Source organism: Scyliorhinus torazame, chromosome 8, assembly GCF_047496885.1.
Source record: "Scyliorhinus torazame isolate Kashiwa2021f chromosome 8, sScyTor2.1, whole genome shotgun sequence".
Taxonomy (NCBI): Eukaryota; Metazoa; Chordata; class Chondrichthyes; order Carcharhiniformes; family Scyliorhinidae; genus Scyliorhinus; species Scyliorhinus torazame.
Genome location: NC_092714.1, coordinates 154586175 through 154607774, shown reverse-complemented (window position 1 = coordinate 154607774; position 21600 = coordinate 154586175). Strand labels below are relative to the sequence as shown.

At 44.8% G+C, this 21600-nt stretch overlaps 1 protein-coding gene across 2 annotated transcripts in view; it reads right to left on the bottom strand.

Moving 5' to 3' along the window:
- tmco3 (transmembrane and coiled-coil domains 3) overlaps positions 1 to 21600 on the bottom strand; it is an 83360-nt gene that overhangs the window by 45268 nt on the left and 16492 nt on the right. For both annotated transcript variants that reach the window (XR_011948733.1, XM_072514397.1), the window contains exons 5-8: positions 14808 to 14936; positions 12507 to 12599; positions 5419 to 5605; positions 3360 to 3477 (exon numbers count right to left, since the gene is read on the bottom strand). Coding sequence is in view for 1 of the 2 variants with exons in the window: in XM_072514397.1 (XP_072370498.1) it covers positions 3360 to 3477; positions 5419 to 5605; positions 12507 to 12599; positions 14808 to 14936 (527 nt within the window). In the remaining variant the exon portion in view is untranslated. The remainder of the gene's footprint in view (positions 1 to 3359; positions 3478 to 5418; positions 5606 to 12506; positions 12600 to 14807; positions 14937 to 21600) is intronic.

Below are 21600 nucleotides of genomic sequence, written 5' to 3'. Positions count from 1 at the left end.
ATCACAAACCCACTCAAGTCGACCTACAACACAGACTACGTTGAGAGACTCTGCCGTCACACCTCTCTCACACTCCTCAACCACCTCATACGCCAGCTCTACAGCAGACGACGCAACCTGGAAACCAAGATAGAGGCCATATTCTCAACTTGCGCTCAGGACGCAGCAGACCAGCTGCGGAACACCGCCAAACAGATGAGGCGACGATACTATGCCACCTATATGCACACCAAGAACAGGAAGCTTGAGAAACTCGACATCACCACGAGCAGCAACCAAACCTCCCCGGTACCATAGTAGAAAACAATACAGGGAAATCTACTGTCAACTTGTCGGACTACACTCTTCAACCAGACAAAATCAAAATCCTCAGCAGAGGGCTCAATTTCTGCACCACCACCAAAATGGACCCCATCAGTCTCGCAGCAGACATGGAGGAATTCATCAGGCGAATGAGACTCCGGGAATTCTTCCACAGACCCCAAGAGGCCGACAGCGAACCCAAGGGACATACCTCTTCATTCACCTGAGGAAGGAGCAGTGCTCCGAAAGCTAATGTTTGAAACAAACCTGTTGGACTTTAACCTGGTGTTATAAGACTTCTTACTGTGCTCTCTCTGCTAGATGATGGCAAAAGGCATTGTAGCCAAATCTGTGAAGACTTTCCTGTTTAAAAGAACACAGACAGTCAACAGGACTGGAAAAGAGATCTTAAATGTGAAAGTACAAGTTTTCCCAAAAGTCAGTAACCTGCGAACTGTGTGTCGGGGCTGGGAAGAGCTGAAGAAGTGAAGCTTAAAGGGCAGCACGATAGCATTGTGGATAGCACAATTGCTTCACAGCTCCAGGGTCCCAGGTTCGATTCCGGCTTGGGTCACTGTCAGTGCGGAGTCTGCACATCCTCCCAGTGTGTGCGTGGGTTTCCTCCGGGTGCTCCGGTTTCCTCCCACAGTCCAAAGATGTGCAGGTTAGGTGGATTGGCCATGCTAAATTGCCCTAAGTGTCCAAAATTGCCCTTAGTGTTGGGTGGGGTTACTGGGTTATGGGGGTAGGATGCTCTTTCCAAGAGCCGGTGCAGACACGATGGGCCGAATGGCCTCCTTTTGCACTGTAAATTCTATGATTAAAGTGGAAACATGTGATAAAAACTGCCAGAGTCTTCTACAGGTGAGTGGTGAGTAAAAACTGCTAAATTCCAGGGTCTGTATCGTTCTCACGGGGTGGCGCCAGCTCCATCTGGTGGTAGAAAGGCAGAAGTGTAGTGTCCTGTGTACAGTGTCCTGTGTACAGCACCATCTGATGGCCAGCGACGTGAACTGCACTGATCTGAACACACTGGACCCAGCTCCAAGTGGTGGCCAAAGGTTGGAATCGCACCATCTGGTGGTCAAAGGACAGAGTGCGCCAACCTGAACCTCTCGAGTAAACCCATTTCCCAGAGGCTACAACCGCAGTAGTGAAGACTCATCGCAGACCTACCCCTTTAATCCCTATTTTACTTTATAGGTCTACAAAATTATGAGAGGCATAGACAGAGTGGATAGTCAGAGGCTTTTCCCCAGGTTAGAGGGGTCAATTACTAGAGGACATAGATTTAAGGTGCGAGGGGCAAGGTTTAGAGTAGATGTACGAGGCAAGTTTTTTTACACAGGGTAGTGGGTGCCTGGAACTCGCTAATGGAGGAGGTGGTGGAAGCAGGGACGATAGTGACATTTAATGGGCATCTTGACAAATACATGAATAGGATGGGAATAGAGGGATACGGACCCAGGAAGTGTAGAAGATTGTAGTTTAGTCGGGCAGCAATGTCGGCACTGGCTTGGAGGGCCGAAGGGCCTGTTCCTGTGCTGCACGTTTCTTTATTCTTTTCCTCGCCACCCTTACCTTGTGTCTGTCTGGGTAGAGGGTGGGGCGGGATTCCAGAGAAAACCTCGACCAATCGGCAAGGGCCATTGATGAGGCTTGGCAATTCTAAACAGTCCATTAGCCGATAGCCAAGTCCATTATGATGCGTCAGTACTGAAGTTAAAGCGACTCCCCAGAGTGAATCCTACAGCCTGGGAGGTCTGACTGAACGTTATTGCCAGAGGGCCTCCACTAGCAGTCCACCAGTGGCTTCAATCCCCAAGCGTCTTGGGAGGACAGTCAGTTGCAATGATCTCGACATCAGAAGGACACTCATTTTTCATTTCATTTTAATTTCTATTATTTTTCCCCTTCTCCTCCCTGTGTGTCTGTCTTGTGTGTGATGGGTAGAGGGTAGGACAGTTAAAAAAATGGGGGGCGGGGCAGAGGAGTAGCAGACTAGCTGACCATCATATGTTATAATTATTGCATATCTTAACTTTGTTCCTATTATACATTAACAGTTGCATTTAACTTAGAAAGCTGGTGACTAAACTTATTGAGCAGTCAAGGGGCCATAGATTCTGCAAATTCTCTATGAACTATTGGCTAATTCACTTGTGTTGGGATTCGGGATCTGTGGGGTTGGAATGGACCACACACGAGCCCAGGGTATCGTAACATCTTGAACTTGACCCTTGGGTGTTAATATGATCAGCATCTCTCAAAAGTCATATTTACACCCAGAGCCCAGATGAATAGAAGGTAAATTTAAACTGACTTGTGGGGCGAATGGCTGAAATGATCTTTACCAGTGGACTAAATCCATTACCCAACCAAAAGGGTTTCTTCAAGCTTACACCCAAAATCTCCTAGTGCCAGTCATGGCAATCCCCTGCACACTCCCTAAAGCAGGTAGTGGTTTAAAAATGGGTCCTAACTCCCGAGGGTAGATGCAGGAAGAATGTTCCCGATGGTGGGTGTGTCCAAAACCAGGGGTCACAGTCTGAGGATACAGGGTAGGCTATTTAGGACAGAGATGAGGAGAAATTTCTTCACCCAGAGTGTGATCAGCCTGTGGAATTCATTACCACAGGAAGTAGTAGAGGCCAAAACATTGCATGTTTTCAAGAAGTATTTAGATATAGCACTTTGGGCGATAGGAATCAATGGACGTGGGGGGAAAGCAGGATTAGGCTATTGAGTTGGATGATCAGCCATGATAATAATGAATGGCGGAGCAGGCTCAGAAGGGCTGAATGGCCTCCTCCTGCTCCTATTTTCTATGTCTCTATGTTTAACTAAATCAGAATGCTGGTAGATACTATCTAACCACTGACTTCACCCTTGAAGGAGATTCTTATTTCTAAACAACCTGTTACTTTGTACTATCACATTCAGAGTCTGACTGGAAGGACAATGTTGTCATAAGGTGGTTACACCATTGGAGAAGAAAACAGTTAAAAATCATGACAAGCAACATTCAATTGTACAGGTACCTGCCAAGGACTTACCTGTTAGAAGCACTACTGCCTGCCTGAGTTAGAGTGGGCATCACAGCAATGAATAAGCTTAGCTGAACGTCCTGCATCACCAGCATTCCAAGCAGCACGCTGCTGTATTCCACATCCCCTATTCAGCAACAGGAAAAGCAAATTAAAGCTGTGCATAATCTATGGGCAATAGTTAGATGAAATGAATGGGTCCACTTCAATCATGTTTTTAAACATTTTTTTTATCCAATCCTTTAAAGTTACAAAGCCAATGCACAGAGTGGCCAGGGCAAACTCTTAACCCATCGCATAGCTTGTTCCAAAAAACAATTCAAATTGAAGCCAATTCAGGTCTACACAAGAGAGACATACAAGATCCAAGCTGACAAGAAAAGACATTGCAGCTCAGCTTGGGCTTAATCTGAAGGTTGATCAAAGGGCCGAGGAGCAATCACTGGAATCATGTTACAAGGTAATGTACATTTGTTGTAAATCTTAGCTCAGCTGGCAAAGCATCCAATCCAGTGTAAAGCACAATGTGAAAATTGGGAAAGAAAAGAACATTAAGGCAACAAAAATAAGGACATTCCCTTGATTTTCAATGGCAGTATTTTTTTTTTCAATAATTCGCATAGGTTCCTAAGTTGTTCTCTCACCCTAATTGTTGAGAGGTACAGTCTGTGAAACTAGCTATTATCCAACTCTCACTTTCTTTCAAAAAAAATCAGCGGACCCTGGACTCGTATTTTCAAATCAAACTCCAAAATTCTCATCTAATGTTCAGAAAATAGCAAGTCATACAACTACATGGACAAGCCAAGAAAATCCTCCCACTCATTACCGGGATTGTAAATATTTTTAATATAGCACTTGAATTACCAGTTTTGCAGAAACCAATGTGAGCAGGGAGTATAGTTTCAGGCAAGCAGTATTAGTAAATTCACAATGTCATATTTTGTTTGCTAATATCAGAGGGTGACTCCAGTCACTACTGTGCAGCATTTTTAACTAAACTGGATTTTGAATTTGGACTGTTTTTTTCCTGAAATTCAATTTTTAACGTGTTGAATGCAGAATTATAGTCTGCAGATAAAATCAGCCTCACATGCAGGGTCACATCTGCAGACACAAGAGTAAAATGCCAAAGCAAAATATGTTGGAACATCTGTATGACAATTAGCTGGTTGCCAGGGATCAGTCAAACTTGATGACATTAGCATTCGTGTTCCTGGCTTCAACATCATCAGGTCACTGGTTCAAACAACGGCTTGGCCCAATTACATTGTCAGAGCTCAATCGGTGTATTTCGATAAAAGTCTCTCTGGGGTCCAGTAGGTGGTTCTCAACTCCCACTCGAAAGAGACTAAAACTGAAGACTGGAAAAAGAGATCATTGGTAGGCAAGTCTTCAGAATGATTTCATTGCCTCGTTGGTTCCAACCATGTAGGCAGGGTCAAATCGCCACATGTCAAAGATGCAAATTAGTTGCAAGTAGATTTGTATCTTCCCAACAGTAGCAGTTCCATCTGCCTGTCTGGCATTGCAGTAATCCTCACTCACTATCTATCTTAGGTTCAAGGGCTTTATCCAGACACAGCAGAACCCAGGTAGGTTCCTGCCTCAAACAAGGAGTATGCCAATGGTACAGAGAAACCTCAGGCACTGCTGCTGTATCCAAAGAGGTGCCAAGGGTCCTTAAACAGGTGGAAGAGTCCCCAGAGACAAAAGCCCACAGTTAGTAAGCCGGTTGGGCCAGAATGGAGTGAGAAATAGCCCACTGGATCCTCTCCTTCCATTTGGGGAAATCAGGGCTGTTACTGCCACAAACCCAGCCTGTCCAGCACCAGAGAAAGCGTGGTAATGGATAGGTGACATACTGGGCTCCATGTCCTCTCAACATCACATGTGGCAACTGTAATAGGCATAACCGTTAGCCCCTCCCCATCTTGTCAGAGTGTCTCTCCGCTCCTCTTCCAGCTCCCACCCAGCTTCTCCCACTCCTCAATTTGAAGGGCGATTCAATTCACAAATACACAGCCATCCTACATTCATATGGCCCACTGCTTCCTTTAACATTTACCTTCTTTTTCTCCTCTAGCACCAAGTGCCAGGAATCTGGATACTAAAGGAGTACTTGATAGAGACAAACATGTAGAAATAAAGATAATTTGTGTTGGCCTGATATTCAACAGTTGTCCCCAGAATAATCCAAATACAACCATCAGGAGTGTCATATAACTGGTTCCTTGCAAGGAAATCTTCCAGACCTAAGGGCAGTGAAATGTAAAACAGTGTACTTTGAATTAATATTCAAAAATATTAAGCATTGTTACAATATTCTTTTTCTTCTTAGTATAATTAAAGACCAAAATGCATTAAAGAACGTAATTCCAAATTCAAATTGTACAAGACATAGATCTTTCCTAATCAGAAGATGACCTGTTTTGCATTGATGACAGCACAGGCACAACACGAGTGAGGTAAAGGTTCAGTAAATTGAGACAAGTGCTAAGGTGATATCCAGCTTAGATTTCAAGAGGCTGAAGCTTGCAGAAGGAAGGAATCACTGAAATAAATGAAGAATTCCACAGGTTTGGTGCTCCTCCTCTGTATGCTCGCTATGGAATCACAAACTCACAGAAAAATGCAGTGCAGAAAAGGCCCTTCGGTCTATTGAGTCTGCACCGCCGTCTGAAATGTACCTGATCTGCCAATCCTAATCCCATTTGCCAGCCCTTGACCCATAGCCTCGAATGTGATGACGTGCCAAATGAATTGAAGACTCAAGCGAAATGTAAAAAGATAAGCAAAGTGATGTTCCGGCTGTCTAGGTGGAACAAAAAGAGGAAGGTTCAGAGAACCACTAACTACAGTAGCAGAAACTATGCCAGATGCCAGAATGTTCATCTATCCCACAAGAGATTTTCCTTGAATCCAGTCAAGTTTGTAAATAAAAAGAGTTGGAAGAGCCTCCTAGGCAGGAGCAATATTATCATCTTGGGCACATATCAGCTTTATAGAGTTCAAATATGTTGAGAAAATTTTTAAATTAATAATCTAATCCTTTGAAGCTATTTCTATGTATCAGAAAATAGTCTACCTGACAGATAATTGAATTTTGAGTACTTTTCCCATTCACTACAATCTTCTAATGAGTACAGTCTTCCAACATTTGCTAAAAAATTGCACAGATGTCTCTTGCCATTTGACTATCTATCGGATTAAGATAGTAGCTGTGCCCATTCTCTTAGAAGAGGGACATAATGCAAACAATGAAGGCAGAGGAGGGGATTTAGAGAGTTTTTTATATGTGTGGAAGGAGTTAATGGGCCAACAGTGAATTACCTCAGCACATCAGATGGATTATTTGTGAGCAGGTACAGATTTAAGGTGAGTTTGAAAGAAAACTCTGATGGAAATGAAGATTTTACGGATTTTAGCAAGGATAGCAATTTTTTTTTTTAAATGACCGTGCTAATGATCTGTGACTGAATGACAACTTATTAACTGATGAATGGCCAGAAAACATGTGGTTTTATCAGAAGCTATTACTTGCATTCTTCCAGAGCTCAGTATACACTGGTAGTTTTTTAAAAAACTGGGGGCTGGGAGTCAGCATGCCAGGAGAGTTTGAAAACCATCCAGGTGACACTCATTCTGTGGTCCATTAACACAGTTTGCTGGTATGTTTTTTTCCCAAGATGATTTCAAAGAAAATGATGCTTTGATCCCTTCAGCCTTTGAATCAGTAGAAGCAGAGCCAGATATCATCAGCATACGTATGAAAACTGACCATAGCATCAAGGCAAATCATGCAGATGGTGAACAGGCAACCAAGTGGGTGGGAGAGGAGTGTGATTCATCTAAAATGAGGAAAATGCATTTGGCGTAGTCTACTTGGACTTCAGTAAGGCTTTTGATAAGGTCTCACATGGGAGACTGATAGCAAAGGTAAAGGCCCATGGGATCCAAGGAAATTTGCAAATTAGACCCACAATTGGCTGATTGGCAGGAAGCAGAGGGTGATGGTCAAGGGGTGTTTTTCTGGCTGGAAGCCTATGTCCAGTGGAGTCACAGAGGTTATGGAGCTTTACAGCACGGAAACAGGCGCTTTGGCCCAACTTGTCCAGGCCACCCAGTTTTTAACCACTAAGCTAGTTCCAATTGCCCGCATTTGGCCCATATCCCTCTATAGCCATCTTACATATAACTGTCGAAATGCTTTTTGAAAGACAAGAAATTGTACCCGCCTCGACTACTGCCTCTGGCAGCTCGTTCCAGACACTCACCACCGTGTGAAAAAATTGCCCCTCTGGACCCATGTGCATCTCTCCCCTCAAACCTATGCCCTCTAGTTTTAGACTCCCCTATGTTTGAGAAAATATGTTGACTATCTGCTTTATCTATGCCCCTCATTATTTTATAGACCTCTATAAGTTCACCCTGCCTCCTACGCTCCAGGGAAAAAAATCCCAGTCTATCCAGTCTCTCCTTATAACTCAAACCATCAAGTCCCGGTAACATCCGAGTAAATCTTTTCTGCACTCTCTCAGTTTAATATATCCTTTCTATAATAGGATGACCAGAACTGTATACAGTATTCCACGTATGGCCTTACTAATATCTTGTACAACTTCAACAAGACGTCCCAAATCCTGTATTCAACGTCCTGAGCAACGAAACCAAGCATGCGGAATGCCTTCTTCACCACCCAGCCCATCTTGTTGTTTGTGGTTTATACAAATGATTTAGATATGAATGTAGGAGGGTTGATCTGTAAGTTTGCGGATGATACGAAAATTGGCAGGGTGGTAAATAATGAGGATAGCCTTCGATTACAGGATATAGATGGGCTGATCAGTGCAAATGGTATTAAGTCCAGATAAGTGTTAGGTGATGCACTTAAGCAGGACTAATAAGGCAAAGGAACACATGATAAATGGCAGGTCCCTGGGAAGCACTGAGGATCACAGGGAACTTAGTGTGCATGTACATCTGTCCCTTAAGGTAGCAGAGTAGGGGGATACAGTGGTTAAGAAGGCAAACGGTATACTTGCCTCTATTAGCCGAGGCATAAAGTTTAAGAGTAGGGAGGTTATGCTGGAACTGTATAAAATGTTGGTTAGGCCACAACTAAAGTAGTGTGTGCAGTTTTGGAATCCACATTATAGGAGGGATGTGATAGCACTTGAAGGGTCCAGAGGAGATTCACCAGGATGTTACCTGGGCAGTAGAAATTTAGTTATGAAGAGAGATTGGATAAACTTGGATTGGAGCAGAGGAGACTGAGGGAGAATATGATTGAGATGTATAAAATTATGAGGGGCTTAAGTAGAGTAAACAGGAAGAAACTTTTCTCCTTGCTGGAGGGATCAATGGCCAGGGGGCATAGATTTTAGAAGGGGCAGGAGGTTTAGAAGGGATGCGAGGAAAAACATTTTTACCCAGAGTGTGGTGGGATTGTGGAATTCATTGCCTAAAAGGGAGGTGGAGGCACAGATCCTCATATTGTTTAAGAAGTATTTAGATGTGAACTTGCGATCCCAAGGCATACAATTTGCAGTTTTGGTCTCCTAGTTTGAGGAAGGTCATTCTTGCTATTGAGGGTGCCCAGTGAAGGTTCACCAGACTAATTCCCAGGATGGCAGGACTGACATATAAAGAAAGACTGGATCAACTGGATTTGTACTCACTGGAGTTTAGAAGAATAAGAGGGGATCTAATTGAAACATATAAAATCCTGATGGGTCTGGGCAGGCTAGATGCAGGAAGAATGTTCCCGATGCTGGTACGTCCAGAACTAGGGGTCACAGCCTAAGAATAAGGGGTAAGCCATTCAGGGCTGAGATGAGGAAGAACTTAATCTCTCAGGGAATTGTGAACTTGTGGAATTCTCTACCACAGAAAGCTGGTGGGGCCAGTTTATTGGATATATTCAAGAAGGAGCTGGATGTGGCCCTTGCCGCTAAAGGGATCAAGGAGTTTGTAGAGAAAGCGGGAGTGGGATACTGAATTTGCATGATCAGCCATGATTTTATTGAATAGTGGTGCAGGCTCGAAGTGCCGAATAGACTACTCCTGCTCCTATTTTCTATGCTTCTCAGGCTATGGGCCAAGTGCTTGGAAATGGGAATAGACCCATGGTGGTCGCACAGACTCAATGGGCCGAAGGGCCGTTTCTGTGCTGTATGACTCTATGACTGGTGCAAATGGATAACTGCTTTATATCCTAAGGTTTTCGCCACTTACAAGGCACAAGTTAGGAGTTCTCTTCACTAGCCGGGATAGTTGAAGCTGCAAACAAGACTCAAGAAGCTTGACACCATTCAAGAGAAAGCAACCTATTCGATCAGGTGGATTTCATCACCCTAAATATTCACTCACTCCTCCGCCCAGCCAATGCTTCTTCAACAACACCCTCCCAAACTCATGATATCCATCACCAAGAAGGAAAAGAATAGCACATGCACGGGAACATCTCTTCTATGTTCTCCGCTAAAGTCATGTGCTATCCTAAATATTGCTGTCTCTGCATTATCACTATATTAAAATTCTGGAACATTAACATCAATTCAAGTGTCCCTTCACCAAACAGACTGCAGTGGCTAACGAACATTTTAGAGATAGGATGTGTGGAGCAAGAGGTTAAATGCCGAGGATGATGAACTTAATTTTTTGAGAGGCTTTGTAATATCCAACTGGCTGAATGGTTTAAAGCACTGCATTCAGGGTACTGCCTCTTCTGGAGAGATAGAGCCAAACAGACATTAGTTGTTGCTGCTGGGATTATTAGCCAATGTAGGTTTGTAAGAAAATCTTTGAAAGTAAGTTACAGTTTGCTTAATCTTTATTAGTGTCACAAGTAGGCTTACATTAACAATGCAATTACTATAGACACTTTCAAGGGAGGGAGGTCGATTTAAGTTCATAACAGTTCTGTTGTTTCCTAAGTGGTTATTCCAAAGAATCTTTCAGATGATGTTTTGTATATTGTGAATACACATCGGGAGTTCTTTGATTACGTGGTGAATCAAGAGATCTGTCCATTCTTCTTTCAGAGAGCTTTGGAGCAAGATGCAGTAACGGGTGCACAGCAGACAATGTATTTTTCAGATGCGGTTTTTGTGTTTTGGAGTAATGAAATAAAAATCTTTTACCCACACTATCACCACCCTCAGTTCTTGGCACATTTTGTCGGATAGCATTGCAAAATTCCATAACAAACTTAGTGAACTGAGGCTGCATCTGCAGTGCTCTCCAGTGAGTGAAACACAAAGCCAAATTCTCTGCATTGTTATTGTCCCATTCTTCAAAATAGTCTTGGAAGTGATATGGAGAACCTGAACTTAAAGGCAGACTGCACAAAACTAGGAAAAGATGCATTTGAGAGTCGCTCCTCATGCTGTCTGGGACAGGGGTACATGCAGTAGAATTTTGGGCAGGTCAAAGTTTGAGGATGAAGGCTGGAAGAACAGCAAAAGGAATGAGATGAGAACTGTGCATTATACACCGGGTGAAAATCATCATCATCTTTATAGTGTCACAAGTAGGCTTACATTAACACTGCAATGAAGTTACAATGAAAAGCCCCTCGTCGCCACATTCCGGCGCCTGTTCGGGTACACGGAGGGAGAATTCAGAATGCCCAATTCACCTAACAAGCACATCTTTGCGGACTTGTGGGAGGAAACCGGAGCACACGGAGGAAACCCACAGAGACACTGGGAGAACATGCAAACTCCGCACAATGACCCAAGCCAGGAATCGAACCTGGGACCCTGGAACTGTGCCATGTGAAAGGGCTGAACGAGAGTCCGTGGATTTGCATGGAAATTAGAACAGATTGCATGATATGCAGCCAAGCCAGTCTCAGTTGGCATTTATCTAATGATAGTCCTGTTCCCACATGCCCTCTCTCGTCCTAGAACCCATTATCCTTTTCCTTCAACCATCAATCGAACCTGATTCTTAACTGTTAATATAGTCTCTGCTTCAATGATTAATTTAGGTAGTGTATGAGAAAGGACGAATTCAGGGTTGTTTTGAATCTTTACAATTAGTAACAACTCTGGTAATTAAGAGGGTGGTTGAGTTATGCTGGTCAAATGGCAAGTGCGTTTGAGCTGAGAGTTGAGGATTTGGCACTAGAGGTGACTGTTACACTTCAAGTGACAAGCTAGGGAGATGGGGTGAAGAAAGATGTGCAAGGGACTAGGGCATTTACAGTAACTACTGGAATAGAGTTGACAGCGTGTGCCATAAGTGATGCAAAGTAAGATGCCAAATTTGAGTGAGAGTTGTAATGCCTGAGGCAGTAAAGTAATGGGTGCTTAGGTGGAGAATAGCACAATGCTCGATTCATGGAGCAGTTATTAAGCGAATAATAATAATTATTAATAGTAATCACTAGGAGGGCAGAGGGAATGCTACAAGGACACTCTGAAAGCCTCCCTAAATAAATGCAACATCCCCATCGACTCATGGGAATCGGTTGACTTAGAATTCACAAACCGGAGAAAAAGCATCCACGGAGGCGCCAATCACCTCAAGCATCGTAGGGTGGTGCATGCGGAGGTCAAGCGTAAACTGCAGAAGGACAGCGCAGAATCCAGAGTGTCCCATCCGCCCATCTCATCAAACACCACCTGCCAAACCTGCGGCAGTGTCTGCAATCCAGGATTGGAGTATTCAACCATCGCAGAACACACCTCCCCGGAGTGGAAGCAAGTCATCCTCGACTCTGAGGGACTGCCCAAGAAGAAGCAGCAGATTTAAGGGAATAGGATATAAAGAAACAGAGAAGGGCAAGGTGAAATAAGGAGGGAGTGAATAGGGAGGCAAAATAATTGGGCTGTGGTAGGCAGCCGTGATGTGCAAGCAATAAAGTTGGAGCTAGAAAGAGTACCAATGGCAAAGATGCAATAGGGAGTAATACGAAACAACAGTACAAACTCAGGTACAAAATAATGGTCAATCTCACTGAAAGGTTTCACTCTGCAGCTAGTCGCAAGTCAGGAAGTGGAGTTAGATGAACATCAAAGGTTATGAATTCTAGAGACAATTGAGTCCAAGTCTTTGTTTGGGGAGGGGTGAAAAATCACTTAATTAATTATATAGACTTTTTCAATCAAATCAAGAATCATTGAACAGCAAATGAAGAGTTAATACCTTTCTGAGTCTATCGGGAGAAAACTCCAGACCAACAACAAACAGAGTGAAGAACACACCGAACTCACCAAGTGTCTCCACTTGCACGATAGACTGTGGAAAAATAAATGTGGTATAACATGAACATCCTCTACAATCAGAGCAAGAAATATTACAAAGCATTTACAGCACTGTAAAGTTCACTCAGTCCATCAGATCCTTATTTATCCTGAGCCTCCTCCCAGCCTTCATTTAACCACATTAACATATTTTTCCATTCTTTTCTCCCTCAAATATTTATCTGGCATCCCCTTCAATGCATTCATGCTCTCCAACTCAGGTATGTCATATGGTACAAGTTCCACATTCTAACGACTCTGGGTAAAGACGTTCCTCCTAAACTACAAAATGAATGTATGAGTAACTACCTTCTATTTATGGTCTCGAATTCTGGTGTTACTCACAATGTTTACTCCTTAAAATCTGTTTCAGGTCAACCCTCAGCCTTCTCTTTTTTTAAATAATACCAAAATCACTCTTACCAAAGTCACAAAACTCAAATGAACATGACAAAGTTGAACTTCCCTCCTAGTCCTTCTAATCCTGTCTGCACTGCAGCCACATCCATCCTCCTCCAACATCTCTCCACCATCGTCCAGCTGGGTGGGACTGCTCTCACCCAATTCCATTTTTATCTTTTTAATCATAGCCAGAGAATCACTGGCAATGGCTCCACTTCCTGCTCCCGCACCATTAGTGTCCTTCAAGGCTCGAGCCTCCTTCTATTTCTCATGCATGTGTGGCCCCTCGGGACGTTATCCGAAAGCACAAGCAATAGTTTTCACATGCGTGATGATGACACCCACCACCTCTCTTGACTTCTCCACTGCTGTAAACGCTTTAATTGTTTTTTCAGCATCTTGTACAGAGTAGACTTTTCCTCCAATTCAATATTGGGAAGACGAATACCGTTGTTTCTCATACCCACTCCAATTTTCACTCCCCACTTCGGCCTTACCCTTCTCCCTGGCAATAATCTGAGTGTAAACCAACCCATTTGTAATTACATCATACAGCACAGCGAGAGGGCATTTGGAACATCATTCCTGTGCTAGCGCTGGTTCTTTGACTGGAGATCTTAACTCTAGCCCCATTCTTCTGTTCTTCCTCCCTATCCTTCCTTTTCTAATACTTATCAGTTTAATTGATGCTGTAACCTCTGTAAACCTTCACCGTACCCAACTCAGGTCGCCAAGTTAGCATGACTTGATGTGCCAGAGATTATAACATCAAGTCATATATAGATCAACTCATTAACAAATCCATTGGTGCAAATCACATGTTAACCAGCTGTATCGTATTGGACTGCTTGCAAAGCATGGTACAGCAGCACAATGCCATTCATGGTTGAAGACTGCAATAGTCAGTGAGTAGTGAAGCATTTGGCCACTCAGTTTCAGCCAGGGAAGAGACAAAAGCAACAAGAATATCTCAAATTCAACCAGTTAGACCATGGTGCAAAAGAACAAGGGACAGGCAAACAATAACCTGTAATTATATAACACTTTCAATTTAGCAAAATATGCTTGCGCTCACAGCATTGTCAAACAAAATTTCACACCAGATAAGGAGATACTAGGGCAGTTAGCAAAAAGCTTTGTAAAAAGAGGCAAGTTTGAAGGAACATCTTAAAGAGGAAAGAGACATTGATTTAGGGAGGGAATTCCAGAGCTTAGCACTTGGGCATCTGAAGGCATAGCCAACAACGCTGGAATGAAAAAAAATCATGGCCATAATTAGAGGAGTACAGATAGCTCTGAGGGTCGTAGGACATTACAGAGATAGAAATGGGCAAGACCATCAGACTTTTAAAAACCAGGATTAAACTTTTTAAATTGAGGCAGTTGAGTGGGGCAGACTCAGGCAGTCCTAGTGACAGGCTGGATGTGATTGGAAACTCACTTTGGGGTCAAGGTATAATACCAAGGGAGGGACTGCTAGGTATCCATACCTAAAAATGCACTGTGTGTCATATAATGGGAGATGGCATGGTTACAAATCTCACCACCAGAACTGTACAGCAGCACCATAAAAAATGATATTATTCAACTGGAGCTGGCACAATAGCTCACCAACTGCTCTGCCATTTCTTTTATGAGATCTGCACATTCTTCACAATACAAAACTAACAGCTGTAATCTTGATGGATATGTTATTCCACTCTCCAATAGTAAATGAATTAGTTAGTAAACAAACTGCTTGTTCAAAGACAATTTCAGCTGGGAACGGTGCCCTACTGTATGATCCAAGTAGAATTCATACCTTGATGCGGTTTAGTCCTGAAGGACCCAAGAGGACTCCACAAACGATATAACCAAACATTGTAGGAAGCCCCATTAAAGTACAAATCCAGCCACAAGGCAGAGATATCACCACGATAGAAACTATATCCTGAAAATAAATTGCACAATTTCATGAATTTCATGAAAATAGTTCATTTTTAACTGAGATGGGCTGCCAAAACGGTCTACACATCCTATAATGCTAATCTGAAAACTCGTAGTGTATAATGTCATGAAAAACAGACTACAGTTTCCCCAATTACCAACGGGCACGTTGAACAGTTTCTTTTGAAAATATTTTATTCACATATTTCACATATACAAAAAGAACAAAACAATTCAATAAACAAAAAACAACCGCGCCTCTCATCCTACATTCCCCATTTTAAACCACTTACCCTCCAACCTCCCGCTTTCCCAATACGCCCTACGCCCCCCCCCCCCCCCCCACCAAACTCGCTGACACCTCAAACCTCCTTACAAAAAACTATAAATTGCTTCCATCTCAGGGTGAACCCCTCTGCCAACCCTCTCAAAGCGAACTTGGCCTTCTCCAGCCTCAGGAATTCTGCCAGGTCGCTCACCCACTCCCGCTTTCAGCGGCTCGGAGTCCCGCCACCCTAGCAAAATTGTGTCTCCGGGCTATCAGGGAGGCAAAGGTCAAAACATCGGCCTCTCTCACCCCTGGACTCCCAGGTCTTCCGACACTCCAAATATCGCCACCTCTGGACTCAGAACCATCTCCATACGCAGCAGCTCTGACATCACGTCCGATAACCCCTGCCAAAACTCCCTCAATCTCGGACACGCCCAGAACATGTGGACATGATTTATGTTGAACATTTTAATCAAGACCTGTGCTTTTTTTAAAGAAATATAAGAGAAGACACTGATCAAACGATGGCGCATACTGTAAAGGAATCCCTTCTGGAAAATACCTATGCAGATTGTATGAGCAGACCTTCCTGGGAGGACATGGGATTTCACACCTGAAGAGGTGTCAAGGTCGACTTCAATCCTGAATGAAAAGGTATGGAAAATACAGAAGGCTGGGTCTTATTCTGGGTTTGCAAGGACAATGGAGATTGTTTTCTACATCTCATCAGACATACAAAAACACCCATGACTATTTCCCTTCCTGGGAATGCAGAGGGAAAATGGATTAAAAACTGTCCAATGACCAGTGAATGGGAGAAGAACAACAACAACAGGCCACCTCACTCTATCTTTTTGCTGGAGACAGGTTGTCCAGCAGGCAAAAGCAGAAAAAAACAGGTCAACCTTTTTGGTTATCTCTGCAGAGAAGCAGTTATCACTCCCTCTGGGGACAAGTCAACCAGTGTCTCAAACAGACTACGAATCTGCAAAGTACAGGCCTACCGAAATCACCCAATGTACCATCATCATTGACCAAGTCAAGGACTGATTTGTATATATTTTTTAAGCTCTTATTTGGATTCTTAAAATCTCCATTCTGACTCTTTGTACAAGTGCTACGCCTTTATTCTTTTACCTTGGGTTTTCGTAACTTACTCTTTCTTTGAATCAAGAAAGCCTGGTTAAATTGGCTCCTTATAAAAAGTAGACATATTTGGATAGTGAAAATGCATCCACGGTGAAATGATTTTAAATAAATCTTTGTTACGACCAACCGAGGAGGTTGGAAAAAAGCGGAGCCTGTTTAATCCTCCACAGCCGATTTTAACAATAATAAAGTGTTGAACAAACGGGATTAAATTGGTTCCACACAAAGCAAGTTGAAACAGTTCTTGGTTCACACTTCTGGTTGATACAAAAGAGAGACAGGTCATTGGAGTGACATTCAAGGCAACAAAACTGCAAAGTATCAGTCAATTCTTTGGCTAGACCCAAAGCAGCCTCTTGTTGACAAGTAACTACCCCAAAGCTGTGGAGTTCAGTCTCATCTGCTGAATTGTATTGACACACAAACTATAGTTCACTTTGTTGTAGCAATATTAATCAGGATGATGCACAAGGAATGGTTTGACACAATATGTAAAATGTCTGAAAGTCATTTGGAAGAACAATTTCTGAGTCAATGAACTTTGAGGTTTTCCCAAAAGCTGACGGCCTGGAGAGTCTGTGCATGTTTAATTTACAGCATGACTGAAACCAGGGCTAATGAACCCAATCCAAACGCAACTCTGTTCTGTGAGGTCTTGAATGGCAGATGATTTCAGAGAGAGGCCCACCACCTTCGCAGAATGACTAGGAATGGGCAGTAAATAAAGACTCGTCAGGTTTCCCACATCAATAATTTTTTTTAATTGTTCGTCATCAGACGTGCATCTCCACATCATACAGGACAAGGTGAAATGAACAGGGACTGCTGTTAAGACCATCAAGTGCAGCCAGTGTCCAATTCCTGTAATGACTCATTACATCCCAAAGTTCAAGTCACTGTTTATTTCTGTCAACTTTAACATCATTTTCAAAACTCCAATAGATCACCTCCATCACCAATAATGCTCTGCTGATTTGGTGGAATCTTGGTTGCTGAGCAGCACACTCTCTCATGGTCTCAGTTGCTTTCTTGAACTGCTGCAGTCCATATGGTATATGTACACCCACCAGTGCTGTTAGGAGTTTTCACCCAGCGATAGTGAAGGAACAGTATTATATTTCCAAGTCAGGATGGTGAGTGGCTCGGAGGGGTACTTCCAGGTGATGGTGGTGTCCACATGTATCTGTTGTCCTTGTCCTTCTAGATAGTAGTGGTCGTGGGTTGGAAGGTGCTGCCTAAGGTGATTTCCTGCAGTGCATCTTGTAGATGGTACCCATCGCTGCTACTGTCCATCAGTGGTGGAGGAAGTGAGTTGTTTGTAGATGGGGTACCAATCAAGTGGGCTGCTTTGTCCTGGATGGTGTTGTGCTTCAAGCATTCTTCGAGCTGCACTCATCCAGGCAAGTGGAGAGTATTCCCTCACACTTCTGTATGAGAGAGGCATAGATGTCTGCAGTACAGAAAAGTCCCTTTGGTCCATCGCATCTGCACAGTCAAAAACAACCACCCAAGTACTCTAATCCCGTTTTCCGGCATTTGGCCCATAGCCTTGTATGCCTTGGCATCGCAAGTGCACATTGAAATGCTTCTTAAATGTTATGAGGATCTCTGCCTCCACCACCTTTTCAGACAGTGAGTTCTGGATTCCCAGCACCCTCGGAGTTAAACTGGTTTTCCTCACATTACCTCTAAACCTCCTGCCCCTTACTTTGAATCTATGCCACCTGGTCATTGATCACTCCACCAAGGGGAAAAGATTCTTCCTATATAATCTATGTCTCTCATAATTTTTTACATCTCAATCATGTCCTCCCTCAGTCTCTCCTTCTCCAAGGAAAACAACCCCAGTCTATCCAATCTCTCTTCATAACTAAAATGCTCCAGGCCAATCAATATCCTGGTACATGAAATGAAAAATGAAATGAAAAGAAAATGAAATGAAATGAAAATCGCTAATTGTCACAAGTAGGCTTCAGATGACGTTACTGTGAAAAGCGAAGTAGACAGCGAAAACAGCGCCGGAGGAGAGAGCCGGGAGATTTAAAAAGCGCGGGAGGAGAGAGCCGGGACAGCGAAAACAGCGCCGGAGGAGAGAGCCGGGAGATTTAAAAAGCGCGGGAGGAGAGAGCCGGGACAGCGAAAACAGCGCCGGAGGAGAGAGCCGGGAGATTTTAAAAGCGCGGGTGGAGATAGCCGGGACAGCGAAAACAGCGCCGGAGGAGCGAGCCGGGAGATTTTAAAAGCGCGGAGGAGAGAGCCGGGACAGCGAAAACAGCGCCGAAGGAGAGAGCCGGGAGATTTAAAAAGTGCTGGGAGAGGTGAGTGCACAAAAGGTGTGGCAGGAGTGCCTTTAGTCACGGAGTGCTGATTGGAACAGAGTGCATCTGAGTTTAGGTGAGTGACTGAGTTTGGGTGAGTGGCGAGAGAGGGCTGTGTTTTTGTTGGTGTTCGGGTTTATCCTGGAGGTACTATAAAGAAAATTTTTGTAAAAAATAATATTTAAATTAATTAACTAGTTGAATATGGCTAGACAGGTGATGTGCTGTTGCTGTATGATGATGGAACTGGTGGATCCCATTGAGACCGTCAGTGACCACATCTGCAGCAAGTGTTGGCTGCTCGAGGAACTTCGGCTCAGAATTGATGAGCTGGAGACTGAGCTGCACACACTGCGGCACATCAGGGAGGGGGAACATTACCTGGACGCTTTGTTTCAGGAGGCAGTCACACTCGGTAGAATAAGTACTGTTAATTCGGACAGTGGTCAAGGACAGAGTGGTGTGACTGCAAGGGAGGCAGGTAGGGGGATCCTGAGTTTAAGAGTTGAGGAGCCTCAGTCCTTGACCTTGTCCAACAGGTATGAGGTATTTGCTCCTAGTGTGGATGAGGAAGAGGGCTGTAGGGAGGATGCGTTGACTGACCACTGCACCGTGGTACAGGAAGCCATTCAAGAGGGGGGAGCAAAAAGACAAGTGGTAGTTGTAGGGGATTCTATAATTAGGGGGATTGATGGCATCCTTTGTAAGCCAGATCGAGAGTCCCGCATGGTATGTTGCCTGCCAGGGTGAGGGACATCTCTGATTGGCTTGAAAGGATTTTGGAGAGGGAGGGGGAGGATCCAGTTGTTGTGGTCCACGTTGGGACTAACAACATAGGTGAGACTAGGAAAGAGGACCTGTTTGGGGATTATCTTTTTTAACAAAATATATTTATTAAAGTTTTTTAACACAATTTTTCTCCCTTACAAACAAGAACCCTCCCCCACCCCCCGCAACAAAAAAAAAACGAGAAATCGCGCAGAGCAAGATATATACATGGCAAAATGATATATTTACACAGCTTTGTACACTGGCTCTCACCCGTACGTGCCAGTTTCCCCAACCCTTCATGTTATCTCTTGCTCATCCACTCTCCCAGGCAGTCCCACCTTTCCCCTCCTCCCCTCCCAGGACGTCCCCCCCAACACCCCCCCCCCCCCCCCCAAGGTTGCTGCTGACCGACCTTCCTCTAGCGCTCCGCGAGATAGTCCAGGAGCGGTTGCCGCCGCCTGTAAAACCCCTGCACAGACCCTCTCAAGGCGAACTTAATCCTCTCCAACTTTATGAACCCAGCCATATCATTTATCCAGACTTCCAGGCTGGGGGGCTTCGCCTCCTTCCACATTAGCAAGATCCTTCGCCGGGCAACTAGGGACGCAAAGGCCAGAATGCCGGCCTCTTTCGCCTCCTGCACTCCCGGTTCGTCCACTACTCCAAATATTGCTAGCCCCCAGCTTGGCTTGACCCGGACTTTCACCACCTGAGATATTGCTCCCGCCACTCCTCTCCAGAACCCCTCCAGTGCCGGGCATGACCAAAACATATGGACATGGTTCGCCGGGCTCCCCGAGCACCTTCCACATCTGTCCTCTACCCCAAAGAACCTACTCAACCTCGCCCCCGTCAAGTGCGCTCTGTGGACCACCTTAAATTGTATCAGGCTGAGCCTGGCACACGAGGAGGAGGAATTAACCCTACCTAGGGCATCAGCCCACAGACCTTCCTCGATCTCCTCCCCCAGCTCCTCCTCCCATTTACCCTTCAATTCTTCTACCAGCGCTTCCCCCTCTTCTTTCAACTCCTGGTGTATTTCCGACACCTTGCCCTCCCCGACCCATACACCCGAGATCACCCTATCTTGAACTTCTTGTGCTGGGAGCAACGGGAATTCCCTCACCCGTCGCCTCACAAAAGCCCTCACCTGCATTTATCTAAAGGCATTTCCCGTGGGTAACTCGAACTTCTCCTCCAGTGCCCCTAGGCTCACAAACGTCCCGTCGATGAACAGGTCCCCCATTCTTCCAATCCCCACCCGATGCCAGCTCTGGAACCCCCCGTCCATCTTCCCCGGGACAAACCGGTGGTTACCCCTGATCGGGGACCACATCGATGCTCCCATCGCACCCCGGTGCCGTCTCCACTGGCCCCAGATCCTTAGCGTTGCGGCCACCACCGGGCTCGTGGTATACTTTGTCGGCGAGAGCGGCAGCGGTCCCGTCACCAACGCCCCCAGGCTCGTTCCTTTACAGGACGCCATCTCCATCCTCTTCCATGCCGCCCCCTCTCCCTCCATAACCCACTTGCGGATCATCGCCACATTTGCTGCCCAGTAGTAGCTCCCCAGGTTTGGCAGCGACAACCCTCCTCGGTCCCTTCTGCGTTCCAGGAACCCTCTCCTTACTCTCGGGGTCTTATTCGCCCACACAAACCCCATAATACTCCTTCCTACTCTCTTAAAAAAGGCCTTAGTGATCACGATGGGAAGGCAATGAAACACAAACAGAAACCTCGGAAGGACCACCATTTTGACCGACTGCACTCTACCCGCCAGCGAGAGCGGTAACATGTCCCATCCTCCTCCATTTGCTCCACCAACCTCGTCAGATTCAGTTTAGTAGGGTCCCCCTCTCCTGGCTATCTGGATCCCCAGATACCGAAAGCTCCCCTCCGCCCTCCTCAGCGGTAGGTCCCCTATCCCTCTTTCTTGGTCCCCCATCTGAAATACAAAGAGTTCACTCTTCCCTACATTGAACTTATAGCCCGAAAACTCCCCAAACTCCCTTAGATTCTGCATGACCTCCACCATCCCCTCCATTGGATCCGCCACGTACAGCAACAGGTCATCCGCATATAGCGACACCCGATGCTCTTCTCCCCCTCGGACCACCCCCTTCCATTTATTAGACTCCCTCAATGACATGGCCAATGGT